A 21,208-nucleotide genomic window follows, 5' to 3' on the forward strand; every position below is an offset into this window, starting at 1 on the left:
TCCCTGCCGGCCATGAGGTTCAGCCCGTGATGTTTTCATCCAAAAGGCCTGCGCTATGTGGTGCTGACAAAGCCAAATTTGCATCTTTGATCCCGGTATGGGGCAGTTGCCTTGCAGGGGCTTGGACTCGATGATCTGCAGGGTCCTTCCCAGATCTACGATCCTATAAGTCATGAGCTTTTGAGCACCTTGAATTGGGCCTGGAGACCTGGGATTGGAAAGGATGCCCATCTCCCGCTGGGGCTCATGGAAGCTGGAGGAGAACAACATCTGGAGAGCGGACGGACAAATGGGATGATGGGGGTCATAACTTCGTGAAGCGTTTGCTCCCTTGCTGTGCTTGTAGCACTTGTGTTACCCTTTGTGGAACTCAGCAGGGAGAAGGATGGGGAGGAAACTAGGATGAGCTGCCTCTCTGCCTGAGCTTGGATGTGGCACCATTGTTGGGCTCCCTGATTTCTCTCCCACCCGTCGCAAAGGACAGCAACCACCAGTTGTTGTTGTTGTGTTGTTGTTGAGTCGTTTAGTCATGTCCGACTCTTCGTGACCCCCTGGGCCAGAGCAGGCCAGGCACTCCTGTCTTCTACTGCCTCCTACAGTTTGGTCAAACTCATGCTGGTAGCTTCGAGAACACTGTCCCACCATCTCGTCCCCTTCTCCTTGTGCCCTCCATCTTTCCCAGCATCAGGGTCTTTTCCAGGGAATCTTCTCTTCTCATGAGGTGGCCAAAGTATTGGAGTCTCAGCTTCAGGATCTGTCCTTCCAGTGAGCACTCAGGGCTGATTTCCTTCAGAATGGAGAGGTTTGATCTTCTTGCAGTCCATGGGACTCTCAAGAGTCTCCTCCAACACCATAATTCAAAAGCATCCATTCTTCGGCGATCAGTCTTCTTTATGGTCCAGCCACCAGTGGAACAGGCAAAATCTCTGATATGGGGAGAGAGGTGTTAGTTTGGTGGTAGAGCCCTCCTTCGCATGCAGAACATTCTAGGTTCAATTGCTCTACTTAGAAATGGCATGGTCAGCGACGGATGATGCCCATTGCGACTGGCAAGGAGGAATATGGGAAGATTCAGCACAAAGCAGAGACGCCTTCTTCCTTCAGTGCATAGGTGAACTCTGGAACTCACTCCAAGTCTCCCAATATTAATCTTAGTCGCATGTCAATGAGTTATACGGTTGCGTGGCCAGGCCCCCAGACACACACACCCCCAACACACCAAAGTAAGAGGAAAATAATCAGACAAGATACAAAATATTGGGGCAAGCCACCTCCGTGCCACAGCTGAGACATGAGGGCATGAAAGAGGCAAAGAGATTTCCCAGTCTGTTTGGAAACTCATTAAAAGACCTGAGGTGATGGCGGTTTCCTTTGCTGCTTTCAAACAAGTGGCCAGAGAAAGCGTTAGGAATCCACTGTCCTGTTGGAAAGAAAGGCAGTATACAAATCCAAAGGTCTGTATAGTTCAAGCTCAGGTTTTCCCAGTACTGATGTATGGAAGTGAGAGCTGGACCATAAAGAAGGCTGATCGCCGAAGAATTGATGCTTTTGAATTCTGGTGCTGGAGGAGACTCTTGAGAGTCCCATGGACTGCAAGAAGATCAAACCTCTCCATCCTGAAGGAAATCAGCCCTGAGTGCTCACTGGAAGGACAGATCCTGAAGCTGAGGCTCCACGACTTTGGCCACCTCAGGAGAAGAGAAGACTCCCTGGAAAAGACCCTGATGTTGGGAAAGATGGAGGGCACAAGGAGAAGGGGACGACGGAGGACGAGATGGTGGGACAGTGTTCTCGAAGCTACAAGCATGAGTTTGACCAAACTGCGGGAGGCAGTGGAAGAAAGGAGTGCCTGGCGTGCTCTGGTCCAGGGGGTCACGAAGAGGCAGACACGACTAAATGACTAAACAACAACAACATACAATTCCAATAAAATAATCGTAATCATACTATTATAATAATAACAGCCGCTTGAGATTTCCAAAGCTGGTCTCTGCTTTTAATAATACATTGTCTTCATTACTCTGGTTTCATAAACTTTTGCTTAAAAAGTCTCCAATTCCGGGATCACTCCATTTCTCATTTTTTCCAGTCTCCCCATCGGACTATCAGATTGCCGTTCGTGGAGGGATCAGCCACGTGGACCGAGAGAAACGTTAAGCCTGCCTATCAGATCTCCAGTCTGTCTCCAGGCACTGCGGTTGTCTGCAAAGGATGCTTCCTATATTCAGGGTGTGGGTGCCCTTGCCTAGCGTTGCCATAATGGCACCATCTGTGAACCAGAGGCAGGAATCAGCGCAGGGAACTGAGGTGATCTGTCATTGCTGGGTGGCAAAAGCAATCCAGAGTCATTCCCTTCGCCTCCTGTGAATCCACTGGATTCCCCAGCGAACCAGGATTCCCATTCATTCTCTTTCAGTCTTCCCTGATTTATTCCAGGTCACCGTTTTTGCAAAACAAAAGAAGTGGAGAAATTCATGGGGATCATTCAATGGCTCATTTCGGAAGGGGAAATTGGGGATTCTACCTTCAGGAACAGAGTACCTGGTGAAAGCCAGATTTGGGGGTGAACAGTAGGGGAAGAATGGGACGCGGGTGGCGCTGTGGTCTAAACCACAGAGCCTAGGACTTGCCGATCAGAAGGCCAGTGGTGTGAATCCCCGCGATGGGGTGAGCTCCCGTTGCTCGGTCCCTGCTCCTGCCAACCTAGCAGTTCGAAAGCACCTCAAAGTGCAAGTAGATAAATAGGTACCACTCCAGTGGGAAGGTAAATGGCATGTCCGTGCACTACTCTGGTTCGCCAGAAGTGGCTTAGTCATGCTGGCCACATGACCCAGAAGCTGTACACCGGCTCCCTCGGCCAATAAAGCGAGATGAGCGCCGCAACCCCAGAGTCGGCCACGACTGGACCTAATGGTCAGGGGTCCCTTTACCTTTACTAGGGGAAGAACATAGCTCTGTAGGTATCATGGGGGCCATAGCCTTGTGATGATGTGAGATTTTTATAAGGCTGGAGGATTTCCTAACAGGGTTTAGTCACCCACCCAGCTAAATGGCACTGAGTGGAGGTTGGACCAGATTCTGTGTTCCTATTATTCTGCTTTACTTTATTCTCCTTGCTTTTTCCTTGGGAAAGAGCTGCAGCTCAGAAGAGAAGAAGAAGAGTTTGGATTTGATATCCCGCTTTATCACTACCTGAAGGAGTCTCAAAGCAGCTAACATTCTCCTTTCCCTTCCTCCCCCACAACAAACACTCTGTGAGGTGAGTGGGGCTGAGAGACTTCAAGAAGTGTGACTGGCCCAAGGTCACCCAGCAGCTGCATGTGGAGGAGCGGGGAAGCGAACCCGGTTCCCCAGATTACGAGTCCACCGCTCTTAACCACTACACCACACTGGCTCTCAGGAGAGCAGGTGCTTTGCATTGCACAAGGTCCCAATTTCAATCCGCAACAGCATATCCAGGTTGAGGAGACCTAGATCTCATTTCCTTGGGAGCAGCTTTTGGTAGTTTTTGGATTGAAAGACCCGAGGTGGTGGTGGTTCTGCTCTGAATTCAGGTGGTCTTCTTAAATATCAAGGACTGATGAGAGCCTGGATTCAGATGCAAAAATATAGGATCAGGGACACCTGGTTTACTAGCGGTACAGTGGTACCTCGGGTTACAAATTTAATTCATTCCGGAAGTCCATTCTTAACCCAAAACATTCTTAAACCAAGGCACACTTTCCCATAGGTCTTGCCACAGCCAGAGCCCTCCCCCCAGCAGCGGAAAGCATTCTTATTCCAGAGCAAAGTTTGCAAACCGGAGCAAATACTTCCATGTTGCAGAGTTCTTAACCTGAATCGTTTGTAAACAGGACTGTTTGTAACCTGAGGTACCACTGTACATGTGAAAAAGATCTAGGCGTCTTGGTGGGCCAGAAGCTGAACATGAGTCAACAGTGTGATGTCCAGATCAAGTGTCCAGATCAAGGGAAGTCACAGTACCCCTCAATTCTCCGTTAGTCAGACCAGACTTGGAATATTGTGTCCAGTTCTGGGCACCACAATTTGATGCTCTGGAAGGTCTGAAGAGGAGGGCAACAAAGATGATCAAGGGTCTAGAAACTAAATGCTTGATCGATTACAGTGCACAGCCGTCATTACCCACTGGGGCACAGTGAGGAATCCACCGCAGTTGAGGTTACACATGGTTTTCCTAGCAAGTAATCTAGTGAAGGGTGGGAAGTCTCTTTGCTCCTTTCAACCAAGCGGCCACAGAAACTGTGTCCTGTTGGAAAGCAGGGAAGCATTCAAATTTAAACAATAATAAGGAGAAGAAGATAGTAATAATAACAACAGCCACTTGAAATTTCCAAAAGCTGGTCTCTGATTTTGCTTTACTTAATACATTGTCTTCATTACTCTGATTTCATAAACCTTTGCCTAAAATGTCTCCAATTCCGGGATGACTCCGTTTCTCATTTTTTCCAGTCTCCCCATCGGACTATCTGATTGCCGTTCGTGGTGGGATCAGCCACGTGGCCAATGAGAAACGATAAGCCTGCCTATCAGACCTCAAGTCTAGACTGTGCCTTCCTGGGGAAGGTGGGGTCCAGAGGCTGGAGGCCATAAAAGCCACGGGCTCAAGGGGCTGAAGAGTTGAGCGCTAGGCATCTCCCTCCTTGGCAAGCTTCAAGATGTGGAGACTCCGCCAGTTTCTTCTGCTACTGCTGTCCTTCTCCTTGGCCCAAACAGGTGAGTAAAAGCTCCATGGCAGATGATGCCCCATGGGGTTTCTTCTCCCTGAAATCCTCCTCCCAGCCGTCCTTCCCTCTCTGGTCACGAATTGACTGTCTGTCTCCAGGCACTGTGGTCTTCTGCAAGGGATTTTCCCTACATTCACGGTGTGGGTGTCCTTTGCTAGTGTTGCTGTGATGGCACCATCCGTGAACCAGAGGCAGGAATCGGCACAGGGAACGGAGGTGATTATGCCATTGCTGGGTGGCAAATCCAATCCAGACTCATTGCCTTTGCCTCCAGTGAATCCACTGGATTCCCCAGCAAACCAGGATTCCCATCCATTGCCTGATTCTTCCTTCCTTCCCTGATTTATTCCAAGCCACCGCTTTTCCAAAACTGAAGGAGCAGACAAATTCATGGGGATCATTCAATGGCTCAGAAGGGGAAATTGGGGGTTCTACCTTCAGGTACAGAGTACCTGGTAAAAGCCATATTTTGGGGTGAACACTAGGGGGAGACCGTAGCCCTGTAGGTATCATGGTAGCCATAGTCTTGTGCTGATGTGAGTTTAGAGTTTGCAATATTATCTTCCTTTTTCTAAGCAGATTTCAGGCCACAACAGTTCCTGGAGGCTTCCTGTTCTATCAGGGCACAGACTAAAATCTGAGCTGGGCGTGATAAGAGGGGAATCTGTGCTGAATCAATACAGGGCTGAGACTAAGGCTGGGGGATCTACTAACAGGGTTTAGTCACCCACCAAGGTAAATGATGCTGAGTTGGGGTTGGACTAGCTTCTGTGATCCTATGATTCTGCTCTGCTTTTTTCTCCTTGCTTTTTCCTTGGGGAGGGGCTGTATCTCAGTGGAAGAGAAGCTGCTTTGCATTGCACAAGGTCCCAATTTGAATCCACAACAGCATATCCAGGTTGGAGAGACCCAGGTCTCCTTTCCTTGGGAGCCACTTTTGGCAGTCCTTGCAGGAGAATCCTGAGCTAATGGAACAAAGGGCGTCTTCCTAGGCTGCTCAGTGCTTTCGCTTCTCTAACTTCCTTGCTAGGGAAATGAATAGTAAGCTCATTGGGACGGTGACCCGTTCCTTTTGCCACCCCAATAACTTTGAATGTGTGGAAGACACCCCAGAACATGCAAGGAGGAGGAGGAACTGATCTTTGCATACGATTCTTGCAGATCCATTGCGGAGTCAGATTGTTGGGGGGCACGAAGCCAAGCCCCACTCCAGACCCTACATGGCTTACTTGAGGAGTCCCGTGAGCTCCTGCGGTGGATTCCTGGTGGCGCCCCAGTGGGTAATGACGGCTGCGCACTGCAATGGGTAAGTCTCACTAATCCCTCCTTGGTTTTTAGCAGGGATGGTCATAGAATCAGAGAACTGTACAGTTGGAAGGGACTGCAAGGGTCATCTGGTCAGCTAAAGCACCCAAGACAGATGACCACCTAACCATCAAGGTTCACAGCTGGTTGTATGGAGGGAGCCTGGTCTTTTGCACGGGGGTCAGGAGGGGAGTGAGTCCTGGCATCTCTGACACTAACTGATGCTCTCTTTCCAGCACCTATGTAGTCACCTTGGGGGCACATAACATCTCCGCTGAAGAACCCTCTCAGCAAGTGTTCAGCATTGAGGCTGACTACCCACACCCTGAATATAAAAAATATAACCAATATAACCAACTCGTCTCATACAACGATATCCGTCTGCTCAAGGTAACTTGCTCCAAGCAATCTCTCCTTCTATCTTCCCCCCGAGGTCAGTGATCCTGAAGGCAGAAGGGGTCAAGGCTCTCCTAACCGTCCCAAAGTGTGCAGCATAATGCACTAGATTTTGTGCAGGTTATCCTGGCATTGGATGACCAAAAGTCTCTTCCGTGGCAGCCCAGAAATCATTAATTTCGGAGTAGGCTGTTGCTTGTAGGAGTTTTTATCTAATTAGAATGTTTTTTCTAAAAGCGATTTCAGTTGCATCCTTTTAGTATTATTATGTTTGCCACAAAGCAAATTGGGTGTGTGTGCAGTGGAGAAGCCCCATTGCAGTCGCAAGACTCTTGCTGGTACAACCATCCAGCTGAACGTGGGCCATTAATATTATCCATACCGTAATATTATCATTTGGTGTTATTAATAGAGTCTGCTGATTCCTTTGGCCCAAAGTTCCCCATTTCAGAGGCATCAGATTCCCCAAAGGGCTTCCTCAAGCAGCACTAAACCAATGAGCTCTCTCCCATATCTCCTTTCCGCAGCTGGATTCCAAGGCTACTCTGAATGAAAACGTCCAGATCCTGCGCTTGCCCAAATTCGACCGTAACCTCTCCTATGGGACTCCCTGCAGCGTGGCAGGATGGGGCCTGGTTTACAAAGACTGGGCACCAGAAACACTCTATGAGACCAATATCACCATCTACAGCCGTGGGTTGTGCAGTCTGTGGTATTCACATCTCAATGATGGGCAGGTCTGCGCCGGGAGACCCAACGAGCCGGAGACTGCTTTCAAGGTGAGGGGCAGCAGAAGCAGCAAGGGACAGGATTGGGTGGAGGAGCTGTATGCCATCCCACCCTTCTGAGGGATCATTCGCTTCTCCAGGAAAATGGACATGGACTTCTATCCTGCTAAGGGCTCCGACGGGGTGACCTCCCGTTGCTCGGTCCCTGCTCCTGCCAACCTAGCAGTTCAAAAGCACATCAAAGTGCAAGTAGATAAATAGGTACCATTCCGGTGGGTGGGTATGGTAAACAGCGTTTCTGTGTGCTGCTCTGGTTCGCCAGAAGCGGCTTAGTCCTGCTGGCCACATGACCCGGAAGCTGTACGCCGGCTCCCTCGGCCAGTAAAGTGAGATGAGCGCCGCAACCCCAGAGTCGGCCACGACTGGACCTATTGGTCAGGGGTCCCTTTACCTTTACCTTTACCAGCAAAATAGTCATGGGCAGATGCCAGTCTACTTACACCTGGCCTGACCAACCCAGCGGCTTCATACAATCTCTGCCAATTCCCAGGGGTGGATGTTGAGTGATGCCCTTCACTTCTGTGCTTCACAGGCACTCCAAGGGTCCCCGAAAGCGAAGGTGGAGTTATTTAGGTTTGCATCCTGCTAAGGGCTCCTGCACAATTCCTCTTGTCCCGCTGCTTTTCCAGGAGAAAACCGCTCTGTGGAGCTGAATCGGAGCAAACAAGAAAGGAGTTTTCTGCAGATTGCTGTTTGTTCCGGTTTAGAGCTAAAGAGCTGATTTTCCCTGGGAAAGGAGTGGGCAAGGGGGAAACTGCTCGGACGGGACAAGCGAGCCCTAAGTCCTACTGTGGGCAGACCCACTGAAATCAACACTTGTGTGCCATAGTATTATGGGATGCCACCCTAGGTCCGGTCCTCATTTTAAACCCAAGCAGAGCTGATTTATGCTTTCTGAACTAATAGTGGAACTGAAAATTGGTTATCTTTTATAATGGCCAAATAGTTCTCCACTCAAATAACATATACATAAAGGAATGCATTAGCAGGAAGAGCACCTATAAATGCATATATTGGTAAAACTAATGTACAAAAAGGCATTTGATTAGAAAGACATTGCCCTCTAAAAAGTGTATACAGTGGTACCTCAGGTTACATACGCTTCAGGTTACAGACTCTGCTAACCCAGAAATAGTGCTTCAGGTTAAGAACTTTGCTTTAGGATGAGAACAGAAATCATGCTCCGGCGGCATGGCTGAAGCAGGAGGCCCCATTACCTAAAGTGGTGCTTCAGGTTAAGAACAGTTTCAGGTTAAGAACAGACCTCCAGAATGAATTAAGTACTTAACCCGAGGTACCACTGTATAAGGGAAATATTCACAAGGATCTCCATTCAGAATTGACAGATCCAACCAACAGGAACCTGGCCGTTTGCCCTGGTTCAAGCTCCAGATTTTGCCACGAGGTGGCTCCAAATCTTCCCCCAGCTGCCATCTTTGTTCTCTCTCTCTTCTCCACAGGGCGATTCGGGTGGCCCCTTGGTGTGCGATGGTGTGGCACAAGGAATCGTCTCGCATGGCAACCCCTGCCTTCCAACAGTTTACACCCGCATTGCCCACTACCTTCCATGGATCAAGAGAACCATGAGACTGTGAACAGAGGAAGCAACCGCGGTGACATTGTGCCTTCTTTCCCATCCCTGATGCTTTTGCTTGCTGAATAACCTGCTTGGCTTGCATTCTGCAACAAAACACATGCGCGCGCAGACACACACAGAGAGAGAGAGAGAGAGAGAGAGAGAGAGAGAGAGAGACCCCTCATCCAACACGGAAGGACTCTATCTCATTTCTAAAGGGATCCTCTGTATTTCATCACCCCCCCCCAAAGACCACCCTAACCTCTACGATTCCTAGATGCAGATCCAAAGCATTTTGGCACCCACAACACCTTACAAATACCCTTTTCACAGAATAAACTCCCCTAAGCAGTGGGTTGTCGCAATGTGTTCTAGGGATGGAGGAGACATTTAATATTCAGCCTGGATGGAAAGTTCACACTTTCTGAAACAAGGTTCACACCAAAAACAGCCATCCTCCAAAATTCACATTTCTCCAGATTTTGCAGTTTAGGTCTCCAGCCAAGTCTTGTTTATGGGAATGCACTTAATGGGGGTAACGTGTGTCCTTTGATGCAAGGAATAGTTTAAAAAAAGCATGCCAAAAATGCATTATCTTACAGCAAACTGCTTTGCAAAAAAAATATGAATTTGGGGCACGATTCACGATTGCATACAAAAGTGTGTATTGAAAGAAATTCACATTAAAATGCTGTTGAATTTTCATGAGTTTCCCGTCCGTTCTTAAAAAAAACCAAAAACAAGCCTGCAAACTTATACTGTACAGATATGTGGATAACTGAACTTATGATGGGAAAAAGAAGAAGCTGGAAGGCATAAAAGTGGACAATTTGTCTGTCCATGTCTATGCCGTAGGCATGGGCAACTTCAACTACCTTGACATAGACAGGCTGCCCTTGTGTCCCTGCCATAACCAAGAGGTAAAAATGTCTAGTTGCCCCAAAGAACTGTGTCCTAGAACACCTGGCTGCCTCAGGGGGGCTCAGGCGGGGCCTCCTCATAAGTGGCCCCCTTGACGCGGCGCAAGACGTCAGTATCGTTGAACCAGGTGGGAGCAGGGACCGCAGTGATATTAAATTAAAGATGTGCCTACAGGGCCAATTGCCAATGTCAGAAGGTGGTGTGGTTTCTTGAGAGTAAACAGGCAAAACTCCGGCCTGTCTTTTCCAGGCTTTATTCTTGGTGCAGCCTATTTACAGTGAAGAGCATCGTAAGTTCATAATAATAATAATTTATTATTTATACCCCGCCCATGTGGCTGGGCTTCCCACATTCCTCTCAAAGCCACATTCAAAGCTTCCCGACACAGGGCTGCCTTCAGATGTTTACAGAAGGCCATAATATTCTTTGTTTCTTTGACATCTGGTGGGAGGGCATTCCACTGGGAGAGCGCCACCACCGAGAAGGCCCTCTGCCTGGTTCCCTGTAGCCTCACTTCTTGCGGTGAGGGAACCGCCAGAAGGCCCTCGGTGCTGGACCTCTGTGTCTGGGCAGAACGATGGGAGTGGAGACGCTCCTTCAGGTATACTGGACCGAGGCCGTTTAGAGCTTTCAAGGTCAGCACCAACACTTTGAATTGTGCTCGGAAAAGTACTGTGAGCCAATGTAGGTCTTTTAGGACCAGTGTTATTTGGTCTCGGCGGCCGCCCCCAGTCACCAGTCTAGCTGCCGCATTCTGGATTAGCTGTAGTTTCCAGGTCACCTTCAAAGGTAGCCCCACGTAGAGCGCATGGCAGTAGTCCAAGTGAGAGATAACCAGAGCATGCAACACTCTGGCAAGACTGTCCGCGGGCAGGTAGGGTCTCAGCCTACATACCAGGTGGAGCTGGTAAACAGCTGCCCTGGACACAGAATTAACCTGCACCTCCATGGACACCTGTGAGTCCAAAATGACTCCCAGGCTGCGCACCTGGTCCTTCGGGGGCAAAGTTACCCCATTCAGGACCAGGGAATCCCCCACACCTGCCCGCCCCCTGTCCCCCAAAAACAGTACTTCTGTCTCGTCAGGATTCAACCTCAATCCGTTAGCCACCATCAATCCTCCAACCGCCTCCAGGCACTCACACAAGACCGTCACCGCCTTCACTGGTTCAGATTTGAAAGAGAGGTAGAGCTGGGTATCATCCACATATTGATGGACACCCAGTCCAAACCCCCTGATGATCTCTTCCAGTGGCTGCATGTTGATATTAAAAAGCATGGGGGAGAGGACGGAGCCCTGAGGCACCCCACAAGGGAGAGCCCAGGGGTCTGAACACTCGTACCGCCCCACCACTTTCTGAACACGGCCCAGGAGGAAGGAGCGGAACCACTGTATGACAATGCCCCCAGCTCCCAGCTGTTCATGTCTGGCTCAATCGCTAGCAGAATCTGGGAGTGGTCAGCCTTTGTACCTCCCCCAGCATAAAAGCCGTGTGACCCCCAGCCTTTTCCGCCCCTCCCTTTGCCGAAGCCTACTGCGCAGAATGGGCGCTGGCAAGGACGCACTTCCCGCCTCTCCGGTGTGCTCAGGCAAACAACAACAACACATTTGTGTGGGTGCATTAGCAGTTTATTGTGAATTACTCTTGAGATACAGAGTTGCATGCAAGTTTGCCAAACTGGCGCGTCTTTGCAAAGCGATTCCCCCAAAATAAGGCATTTGGGGCAGGCTCCTTTCACTGCTACGCACACTGACAGACACACCTCATTTTAGTATCTGCATTTTTGAGCACTAAACTTGCCTGGAGAGCCAAGTTGCAAAATTCAGAGGAGGGCGAATTTGAAAGGACTGCTGTGTTTCGGATCTTATTCCAGGAAGTATGAATGAGGGAGGTTCAATCTTACCTTTGAGCTGAATTTAATTTCCCCTCTGTCCCTCTGGTACATCACCAGAACCATTAGCCTGGAGGAGTTTGGCATGTGAAATGGTAAACTGGTAACTTTTAACTGCCCGCCCCATTTTAAATGCATTTTGGTGCCAAGGTCTTTTGTATGATTGCCTAGGAATCCTAGAGACCAGACCATTGATTTGGACATTGAGGAAATGCACAGAGGAAGTCCCCTAGGGCTGAAATGAAATATCTCCTCTTGAAGAGGGTGAGAAATTCCCACAGTCCTGGCCCTCCGGTGTCCCAGAAGGCAGCGTCCAAATCTATGCCAGGCTGAAGAGGGAGGATGGAGGAAGGTGGAATCATCTAAAGGGAGGTGTGGTTAATCTTTTGGCCATCCAGATGTTGATGGATGTCAACTCCAGTCGCCATGTATTAGCCATGTTGTCTGGAGCTGATGGGAGTTGGAGTCCAACAACATCTGGAAGGTGACAGGTTCGTCTCCCCTGACCCAGAGGACGAGGAGGAGATCTGTGGAACTTTGGCCAGTCCAGACATTTGGACAACGGTGAGGAACCTTTGGTCCTCCAAAGATTGCTGGACTCCCATCAGCTGCAACAAACATGACCAATGGCCAGGGATAACGGGAGTTGCATCTCAGCAGCATCGAGAAGGCCAGAGGTCCCTTTTCCCTGCCTTAGGAGAAACCAGGCAGGGTAGAAGGAGTCGCTTCAGGGAGACAGAGGCATATGGCGCTCTGAGAGATTGTTCTGGCCGTATGGGGACAGGGAGAGAGAAGGGACAGAACAGTTGTAAAGGAGAAGAAGGGCACCTTTTTCAGATGGGCGAGATGAATCAGTGAAGGTCAGGGGAAGAGGTACGATGGAGAACACAGTTGGGGAAAGGAGGTGAGCGGTTTTCTTGAAGGGGATGGGGAGGGACTGAAGGAACTTGTGGAAACCGAATCGTGTACGGAACACCTGATACTTTCTGCAGCTGTTGAGGGGGGTCAGAGATTTGGCCTTTTCCACTGGTGGCTGGACCATAAAGAAGGCTGATCGCCGAAGAATTGATGCTTTTGAATTCTGGTGCTGGAGGAGACTCTTGAGAGTCCCATGGACTGCAAGAAGATCAAACCTCTCCATTCAGAAGGAAATCAGCCCTGAGTGCTCACTGGAAGGACAGATCCTGAAGCTGAGGCTCCAAGACTTTGGCCACCTCCTGAGAAGAGAAGACTCCCTGGAAAAGACCCTGATGTTGGGAGAGATGGAGGGCACAAGGAGAAGGGGAAGACAGAGGACGAGATAGTGGGACAGTGTTCTCAAAGCTACCAGCATGAGTTTGACCAAACTGCAGGAGGCAGTGGAAGACAGGAGTGCCTGGCGTGCTCTGGTCCAGGGGGTCACGAAGAGTCTGACACGACTAAACGACTAAACAACAACATACAAATCCAATAAAATAATTGTAATCATAATATTATAATAGTAACAGCCACTTGAGATTTCCAAAGCTGGTCTCTGGTTTTAATAATACATTGTCTTCATTACTCTGGTTTCATAAACTTTTGCTTAAAAAGTCTCCAATTCCGGGATCGCTCCATTTCTCATTTTTTCCAGTCTCCCCATCTGACTATCAGATTGCCGTTCGTGGTGGGATCAGCCACGTGGACCGAGAGAAATGATAAGCCTGCCTATCAGATCTCCAGTCTGTCTCCAGGCACTGCGGTCGTCTGCAAGGGATGTTTCCTACATTCAGGGTGTGGGTGTCCTTGCCTACTGTTCCTATAATGGCACCATCTGTGAACCAGAGGCAGGAATCAGCACAGGGAACTGAGGTGATCTGTCATTGCTGGGTGGCAAATGAAATCCAGGGTCATTCCCTTCGCCTCTTGTGAATCCACTGGATTCCCCAGCGAACCAGGATTCCCATTCATTCTCTTTCAGTCTTCCCTGATTTCTTCCAAGCCACCGTTTTTGCAAAACAAAAGAAGTGGACAAATTCATGGGGATCATTCAATGGCTCATTTCGGAAGGGGAAATTGGGGATTCTACCTTCAGGAACAGAGTACCTGGTGAAAGCAAGATTTGGGGGTGAACACTAGGGGAAGAAGGGGACGCAGGTGGTGCTGTGGGTTAAACCACAGAGCCTGGGACTTGCCGATCAGAAGGCCAGTGGTGTGAATCCCCGCGATGGGGTGAGCTCCCGTTGCTCAGTCCCTGCTCCTGCCAACCTAACAGTTCGAAAGCACGTCAAAGTGCAAGTAGATAAATAGGTACCACTACAGTGGGAAGGTAAATGGCGTGTCCGTGCGCTGCTCTGGTTCACCAGAAGCGGCTTAGTCCTGCTGGCCACATGACCCGGAAGCTGTACGCCGGCTCCCTCGGCCAATAAAGCAAGATGAGCGCCGCAACCCCAGGGTCGGTCACGACTGGACCTAATGGTCAGGGGTCCCTTTACCTTTACATTTATGACAATCACTGTTAAAAATCAGGGAGGGATTCGTGATACCAGTGTGGTGTAGTGGTTGAGAGCAGTGGACAACTAATCTGGGGAACCGGGTTCGCTTCCCCGCTCCTCCACATGCAGCTGCTGGGTGACCTTGGGCCAGTCTCACTTCTCTGAAGTCTCTCAGCCCCACTCACCTCACAGAGTGTTTGTTGTGGGGGAGGAAGGGAAAGGAGAACGTTAGCTGCTTTCAGACTCCTTCAGGTAGTGATAAAGTGGGATATCAAATCCAAACTCTTCTTCTACTTCTACTTACCGATTACAGTGCACAGCCGTCATTACCCACTGGGGCACCATGAAGAATCCACTGCAGTTGAGGTTACAAATGGTTTTCCTAGCAAGTAATTTAGTGAACAGTGGAAAGTCTCTTTGCTCCTTGCAACCAAGTGGCCACAGAAACTGTTAGGAATCCAGTGTCCTGTTGGAAAGCAGGGAAGCATTGTTGCTGTTTAGTCGTTTAGTCCAGTGTTTCCCAACCGTTTTTGGGCAAAGGCACACTTGTTTGATGAAAAAAATCTCGAGGCACACCACCATTACAGCCCCGTGACGTCAGCGTGCAGCGTCACGCCGGGAGGGACGCACAAAAGTGTAAGTTTCAATTTTTTTCCCTCCCCCTTGCCGGGGAACCTCCAAGCTTTGGGGGTGGGGGGGGAGGAGGCAGCAAAGCAAGGCAGGAAGGAGAGCGCGGCTTGGCTGGGTGAGCTTTGGCAGGGGCAGGGAATGAGAGCCGCGAGGCGGGCACTGCGGACGGAGGCGCTGCCCGCCGAGCTCGCAGGCAGCCAGGCAGGCAGACGGCGAGAGCCCCGCACTGGGCGGCCTCTCCTCGCCGCCGCCGCCCCGCCTCTCGCCGCCCAACTTGCCCGCCTCCCTCCAGGCAACATCTCGCGGCACACTATTGTGCCGCGGAACAGTGGTTGGGAAACACTGGTTTAGTCGTGTCCGCCTCTTCGTGACCCCCTGGACCAGAGCACACCAGGTCCTCCTGTCTTCCACTGCCTCCCGCAGTTTGGTCAAACTCATGTTAATAGCTTTGAGAACACTGTCCACCCATCTCGTTCTCTGTCGTCCCCTTCTCCTTGTGCCCTCCATCTTTCCCAACATCAGGGTCTTTTCCAGGGAGTCTTCTCTTCTCATGAGGGGGCCAAAGTCTTGGAGCCTCAGCTTCAGGATCTGTCCTTCCAGGGAGCACTCAGGGCTGATTTCCTTCAGAATGGAGAGGTTTGATCTTCTTGCAGTCCATGGGACTCTCAAGAGTCTCCTCCAGCACCAGAATTCAAAAGCATCCATTCTTCGATGATCAGTCTTCTTTATGGTCCAGCTCTCACTTCCATACATCACGACTGGGAAAACCATAGCTTTAACTATACGGACCTTTGTTGGCAAGGTGATGTCTCTGCTTTTTAAGATGCTATCTAGGTTTGTCATCGCCTTTCTCCCAAGAAGCAGGCGTCTTTTAATTTTGTGGCTGCTGTCACCATCTGCAGTGATCATGGAGCCCAAGAAAGTAAAATCTCTCACTGCCTCCATTTCTTCCCCTTCTATTTGCCAGGAGGTGATGGGACCAGTGGCCATGTTCTTCATTTTTTTGATGTTGAGCTTCAGACCATATTTTGCGCTCTCCTCTTTCACCCTCAATAAAAGGTTCTTTTTAAAGGGAAGCATACAAATTTAATAAATAATATCCCAATTTCAATCCGCAACAGCATATCCAGGTTGGAGAGACCTAGATCTCATTTCCTTGGGAGCAGCTTTTGGTAGTTTTTGGATTGAAAGACCTGAGGTGGTGGTGGTTCTGCTCTGAATTCAGGTGGTCTTCTTAAATGTCAAGGATTGAAGAGAGCCTGGAATCAGATGCACAAATATAGGATCGGGGACACCTGGTTTACTAGCGGTACAGTGGTACCTCGGGTTACGAATTTAATCCATTCCGGAAGTCCGTTCTTAACCCAAAACGTTCTTAAACCAAGGCACACTTTCCCATAGGCCTTGCCACAGCCAGAGCCCTCCCCCCGGCAGCGGAAAGCGTTCTTATTCCAGAGCAAAGTTTGCAAACCGGAGCAACTACTGCTGGGTTTGCAGAGTCCTTAACCCGAATTCTTTGTAAACAGGACTGTTCGTAACCTGAGGTACCACTGTACATGTGAAAAAGATCTAGGCGTCTTGGTGGGCCAGAAGCTGAACATGAGTCAACAGTGTGATGTCCAGATCAAGTGTCCAGATCAAGGGAAGTCATAATACCCCTCAATTCTCCGTTAGTCAGACCAGACTTGGAATATTGTGTCCAGTTCTGGGCACCACAATTTGATGCTCTGGAAGGTCTGAAGAGGAGGGCAACAAAGATGATCAAGGGTCTAGAAACTAAGTGCTTGATCGATTACAGTGCACAGCCGTCATTACCCACTGGGGCACAGTGAGGAATCCACCGCAGTTGAGGTTACAAATGGTTTTCCTAGCAAGTAATTTAGCGAAGGGTGGGAAGTCTCTTTGCTCCTTTCAACAAAGCGGCCACCGAAACCGTTAGGAATCCACTGTCCTGTTGGAAAGAAAGGAAGTCTACAAATCCAATAAAATAATCGTAATCATAATATTATAATAGTAACAGCCACTTGAGATTTCCAAAAGCTGGTCTCTGATTTTGCTTTAATTAATACATTGTCTTCATTACTCTGATTTCATAAACGTTTGCCTAAAATGTCTCCAATTCTGGGATCACTCCGTTTCTCATTTTTTCCAGTCTCCCCATCGGACTATCTGATTGCCGTTCGTGGTGGGATCAGCCACGTGGCCAACGAGAAACGATAAGCCTGCCTATCAGACCTCAAGTCTAGACTGTGCCTTCCTGGGGAAGGTGTGGTCCAGAGGGTGGAGGCCATAAAAGCCACGGGCTCAAGGGGCTGAAGAGTTGAGCGCTAGGCATCTCCCTCCTTGGCAAGCATCAAGATGTGGAGACTCCGCCAGTTTCTTCTGCTACTGCTGTCCTTCTCCTTGGCCCAAACAGGTGAGTAAAAGCTCCATGGCAGATGATGCCCCATGGGGTTTCTTCTCCCTGAAATCCTCCTCCCAGCCGTCCTTCCCTCTCTGGTCACGAATTGACTGTCTGTCTCCAGGCACTGTGGTCTTCTGCAAGGGATTTTCCCTACATTCACGGTGTGGGTGTCCTTTGCTAGTGTTGCTGTAATGGCACCATCCATGAACCAGAGGCAGGAATCAGCACAGGGAACTGAGGTGATTATGCCATTGCTGGGTGGCAAATCCAATCCAGACTCATTGCCTTTGCCTCCAGTGAATCCACTGGATTCCCCAGCAAACCAGGATTCCCATTCATTGCCTAATTCTTCTTTCCTTCCCTGATTTATTCCAAGCCACCGGTTTTCCAAAACTGAAGGAGCAGACAAATTCATGGGGATCATTCAGTGGCTCAGAAGGGGAAATTGGGGGTTCTACCTTCAGGTACAGAGTACCTGGTAAAAGCCAGATTTGGGGGTGAGCACTAGGGGAAGACCGTAGCCCTGTAGGTATCATGGGGGCCATAGCCTTCTCCTGATGTGAGTTTAGAGTTTGCAATTTTATCTTCATTTTTCTAAGCAGATTTCAGGCCACAACAGTTCCTGGAGGCTTCCTGTTCTATTAGGCCACAGACTAAAATCTGAGCTGGGCATGATAAGAGGGGAATCTGTGCTGAATCAATACAGGGCTGAGACTAAGGCTGGGGGATCTACTAACAGGGTTTAGTCACCCACCAAGGTAAATGACACTGTGTGGGGGTTGGACTAGCTTCTGTGATCCCATGATTCTGCCGTGCTTTTTTCTCCTTGATTTTTCCTTGGGGAGGGGCTGTATCTCAGTGGAAGAGAAGCTGCTTTGCATTGCACAAGGTCCCAATTTCAATCCGCAACAGCATATCCAGGTTGGAGGAGACCCAGATCTTTCTTCCTTGGGAGCCACTTTTGGCAGTCCTTGCAGGAGAATCCTGAGCTAATGGAACGAAGGGGGTCTTCCTAGGCTGCTCTGTGCCTTCGCTTCTCTAACTTCCTTGCTAGGAAAATGAATAGTAAGCTCATTGGGACGGTGACCCGTCCTTTTGCCACCCCAATAACTTTGAATGTGTGGAGGACACCCTGGAACATGCAAGGAGGAGTAGGAGGAGCTGATCTCTGCATACGGTTCTTGCAGATCCATTGCGGAGTCAGATTGTTGGGGGACATGAAGCCAGGCCCCACTCCAGACCCTACATGGCTTACTTAGAGGATCCCGAGGGCTATATCTGTGGCGGATTCCTCGTGGCGCCCCAGTGGGTAATGACGGCTGCGCACTGCAATCGGTAAGTCTCACTAATCCCTCCTTGGTTTTTAGCAGGGATGGTCATGGAATCAGAGAATTGTACAGTTGAAAGGGACTGCAAGGGTCATCTGGTCAGCTAAAGCAACCATGACAGATGACCACCTAACCATCAAGGTGCGCAGCTTGTTGTATGGAGGGGGCCTGGTCTTTTGCACAGGGGCCAGGAGGGGGTTGAGTCCTGGCATCTCTGACACTAACTGATGCTCTCTTTCCAGCAACTATAGGGTCATCTTGGGGGCACATAACACCCGCCTTAATGAAACCTCTCAGCAAGTATTCTCCGTTAAGGTTAACTACGAACACCCTTATTATTATATCGACAACAAGACCATCTCAAACGATATCCGTCTGCTCAAGGTAGCTTGCTCCAAGCAATCTCTCCTTCTATCTTCCCCCCGAGGTCAGTGATCCTGAAGGCAGAAGGGGTCAAGTGTCTTCCTCCCTCCCAATGTGTGTAGCATAATGAAGTAGACATTGTGCAGTTTACCCTGGCATTGGGGGGCCAAATGTCCCGTTTGCCCAAAGTTCCCCATTTTAGAGGCACCAGACTCCCCGAAGGGCTTCCTCAAGCAACACTAAACCAATGACCTCTCTCCCATCTCTCCTCTCCGCAGCTGAATTCCAAGGCTACTCTGAATGAATATGTCCAGATCCTGCCCTTGCCCGAATTCGACCATGACCTCTCCCATGGGACTCCCTGCAGCGTGGCAGGATGGGGCCTCGTTTGCAAAGACTGGTCACCAGACTCACTCTATGAGACCAATGTTGACATCTATGACCATAGGCAGTGCAGCGACTTGTATCTTGATCTCGATGACGGGCAGGTCTGTGCTGGGAGACCCGGCGAGCCTGCGGATTCTTCCAAGGTGAGGGGCAGCAGAAGCAGCGAGCGATGGGATCGGGGGGACGGGGACCACCTGCATGACTTCCCCAGTTATGCACCCCACCCTTCTCCAGCAAAATGGATATGGGCTTGTATTCTGCTAAGGGTTCCTTCCCAATTTCGCTTGTCTTGCTGTTTTCCCTGGGGGGGGGGGAATCGCTCCTTAGCGCTCAACCACGACAATCAGCCATCAAGCTTTGCATGGGTTGCCCTTTGTTCCAATTTAGAACTTAAATAGTCAGTTTTCCTGGGAAAGGAAGGAGTGGACGAGCCCCAAGTCATATTGAGAGTAGATCGACTAGTAACCTGGCAGTCTGCCCTGGTTCAAGCACGAGAGTTGGCCACAATGTGGATCCAAATCATCCCCCAGCTGCCATCTTTGTTCTCTCTCTCCTCTCCACAGGGCGATTCGGGTGGCCCCTTGGTATGCAATGGCGTGGCAGAAGGAATCGTCTCGTATGGCTATCCCTGCCCTCGTGGGGTTTACACTCGCGTTGGCCATTACCTTCCATGGATCAAGAAAACCATGAAAAAGCACTCGCAGTGACGTTGTGGCTTCTTTTTTTCTAATGCTTTAGCTTGCTGATAACCTGCTTGGCTTGCATTCTGCAACAACACACACACACACACACACACACACCCTCGATGGTGGCGAAAAAGGAAGATCTATCAGATGTTTCATACAGGATGGTGTTTGAGCAATTTCCTTCACTGCCTCCCGTCCCCTTGAAGAAAATCCCTCTCACCCTTTTGCCCCCAGATTTCCACCCTTGTTTGCATTAAAAAGGGGTGAGCCTTAAAAGTTGCCAGTTTTCCATTTCACATGCCAAACTCCTCCAGGCTAATGGTTGGGGTGACATACCAGAGGAACAGAGGGGAAATTAAATTCAGCTGAAAGGTAACATTCACACTTTCTGGAATAAGATCCGAAACGCAGCCATCCTTTCAAATTCGCCCTCCTCTGAATTTTGCAGTTTGGCTCTCCAGGAAAGTTTAGTGCACCAAAATGCAGATACTGGAATGAGGTGTGTCTATCAGTGTGCGTAGCAGCGAAAGGAGCCTGCCCCAAATGCCTTATTTTGGGGAAATCGCTTTGCAAAGACGCGCCAGTTTGGCAAACTTGTATGCAACTCTGTATCTCAAGATTAATTCACAATAAACTGCTAATGCATCCACACAAATGTGGTTTTTTGATTTGCAAGCTGATGTGTATGTGTGGTGTATTGAACTGAAGAGAGGGAAGATGAGAAACTGGGAGACACCCCCATGGACAGATTCACCCCTCCCTAGTTGTGGACTTGTGGGGAGGGGAGGGTTTGAAATCGGGAGCTTTTTATGATCTAAGTCAAACATTGAGAGATCCCCACCCATCTGTCTACTCTTCTACATGCAGTGCTGGGGTTCCACCCCCAAAGCCTCTCTCTCCAAATCAGAGATCTGGCCTGTTTCAGTGCTGGCTTCTTGCACCGGGACTTGCTGGCATCCCTGTGTCTCAGGAGACGACATACCCTCCCACCTTCCTCAGGAGCCAATAGGGATGCTGGCCTGGGCTTTAAAGTGCAGCTTCTCATCCAGGGGGCTCTGCCTGCTTCCCTGTAACCTAGAATCATAGAATCATAGAGTTGGAAGAGACCCCAAGGGCCATCGAGTCCAACCCCCTGCCAAGCAGGAAACACCATCAGAGCACTCCTGACATATGGTTGTCAAGCCTCTGCTTAAAGACCTCCAAAGGAGGAGACTCCACCACACTCCTTGGCAGCAAATTCCACTGTCGAACAGCTCTTACTGTCAGGAAGTTCTTCCTAATGTTTAGATGGAATCTTCTTTCTTGTAGTTTCGATCCATTGCTCCGTGTCCGC

The 21,208-nt window shown here is 49.6% G+C and overlaps 1 protein-coding gene across 4 annotated transcripts; it reads left to right on the forward strand.

Annotated features, from left to right (window-relative positions):
- Positions 1 to 4,572: 4,572 nt before the first annotated feature.
- Positions 4,573 to 20,530, forward strand: LOC308577654 (granzyme B(G,H)-like). Of its 4 annotated transcripts, none has more exons than XM_081178035.1 (5): positions 4,573 to 4,734; positions 5,907 to 6,051; positions 6,287 to 6,440; positions 6,974 to 7,225; positions 19,753 to 20,530. In XM_081178035.1, the coding sequence occupies exons 1-5, from the start codon at positions 4,677 to 4,679 to the stop codon at positions 19,894 to 19,896; spliced, it is 753 nt and encodes a 250-aa protein (XP_081034161.1). In that variant the 5' UTR covers positions 4,573 to 4,676; the 3' UTR covers positions 19,897 to 20,530. The 4 variants fall into 4 exon arrangements, with proteins under 4 accessions (XP_081034161.1, XP_081034162.1, XP_081034160.1 ...); XM_081178036.1 differs by lacking the exons at positions 6,287 to 6,440; positions 6,974 to 7,225 and adding exons at positions 18,682 to 18,823; positions 19,081 to 19,332; XM_081178034.1 differs by lacking the exon at positions 6,974 to 7,225 and adding an exon at positions 19,081 to 19,332 and having other exon boundaries at positions 4,581 to 4,734.
- The last annotated feature ends 678 nt before the right edge of the window (positions 20,531 to 21,208 follow it).

The sequence above is a fragment of the Podarcis bocagei genome (genome assembly GCF_964188305.1).
Source record: "Podarcis bocagei genome assembly, chromosome: 18".
In the NCBI taxonomy this organism is placed as follows: domain Eukaryota; kingdom Metazoa; phylum Chordata; class Lepidosauria; order Squamata; family Lacertidae; genus Podarcis; species Podarcis bocagei.

Coding starts and splice junctions, on each gene's coding strand:
- LOC308577654 (XM_081178035.1), top strand. CDS start 4,677: ATGTGGAGACTCCGCCAGTTTCTTCTGCTACTGCTGTCCTTCTCCTTG. Junction 6,441..6,973: donor ACGATATCCGTCTGCTCAAG/GTAACTTGCTCC, acceptor TCCTTTCCGCAG/CTGGATTCCAAGGCTACTCT. Junction 7,226..19,752: donor AGCCGGAGACTGCTTTCAAG/GTGAGGGGCAGC, acceptor TCCTCTCCACAG/GGCGATTCGGGTGGCCCCTT.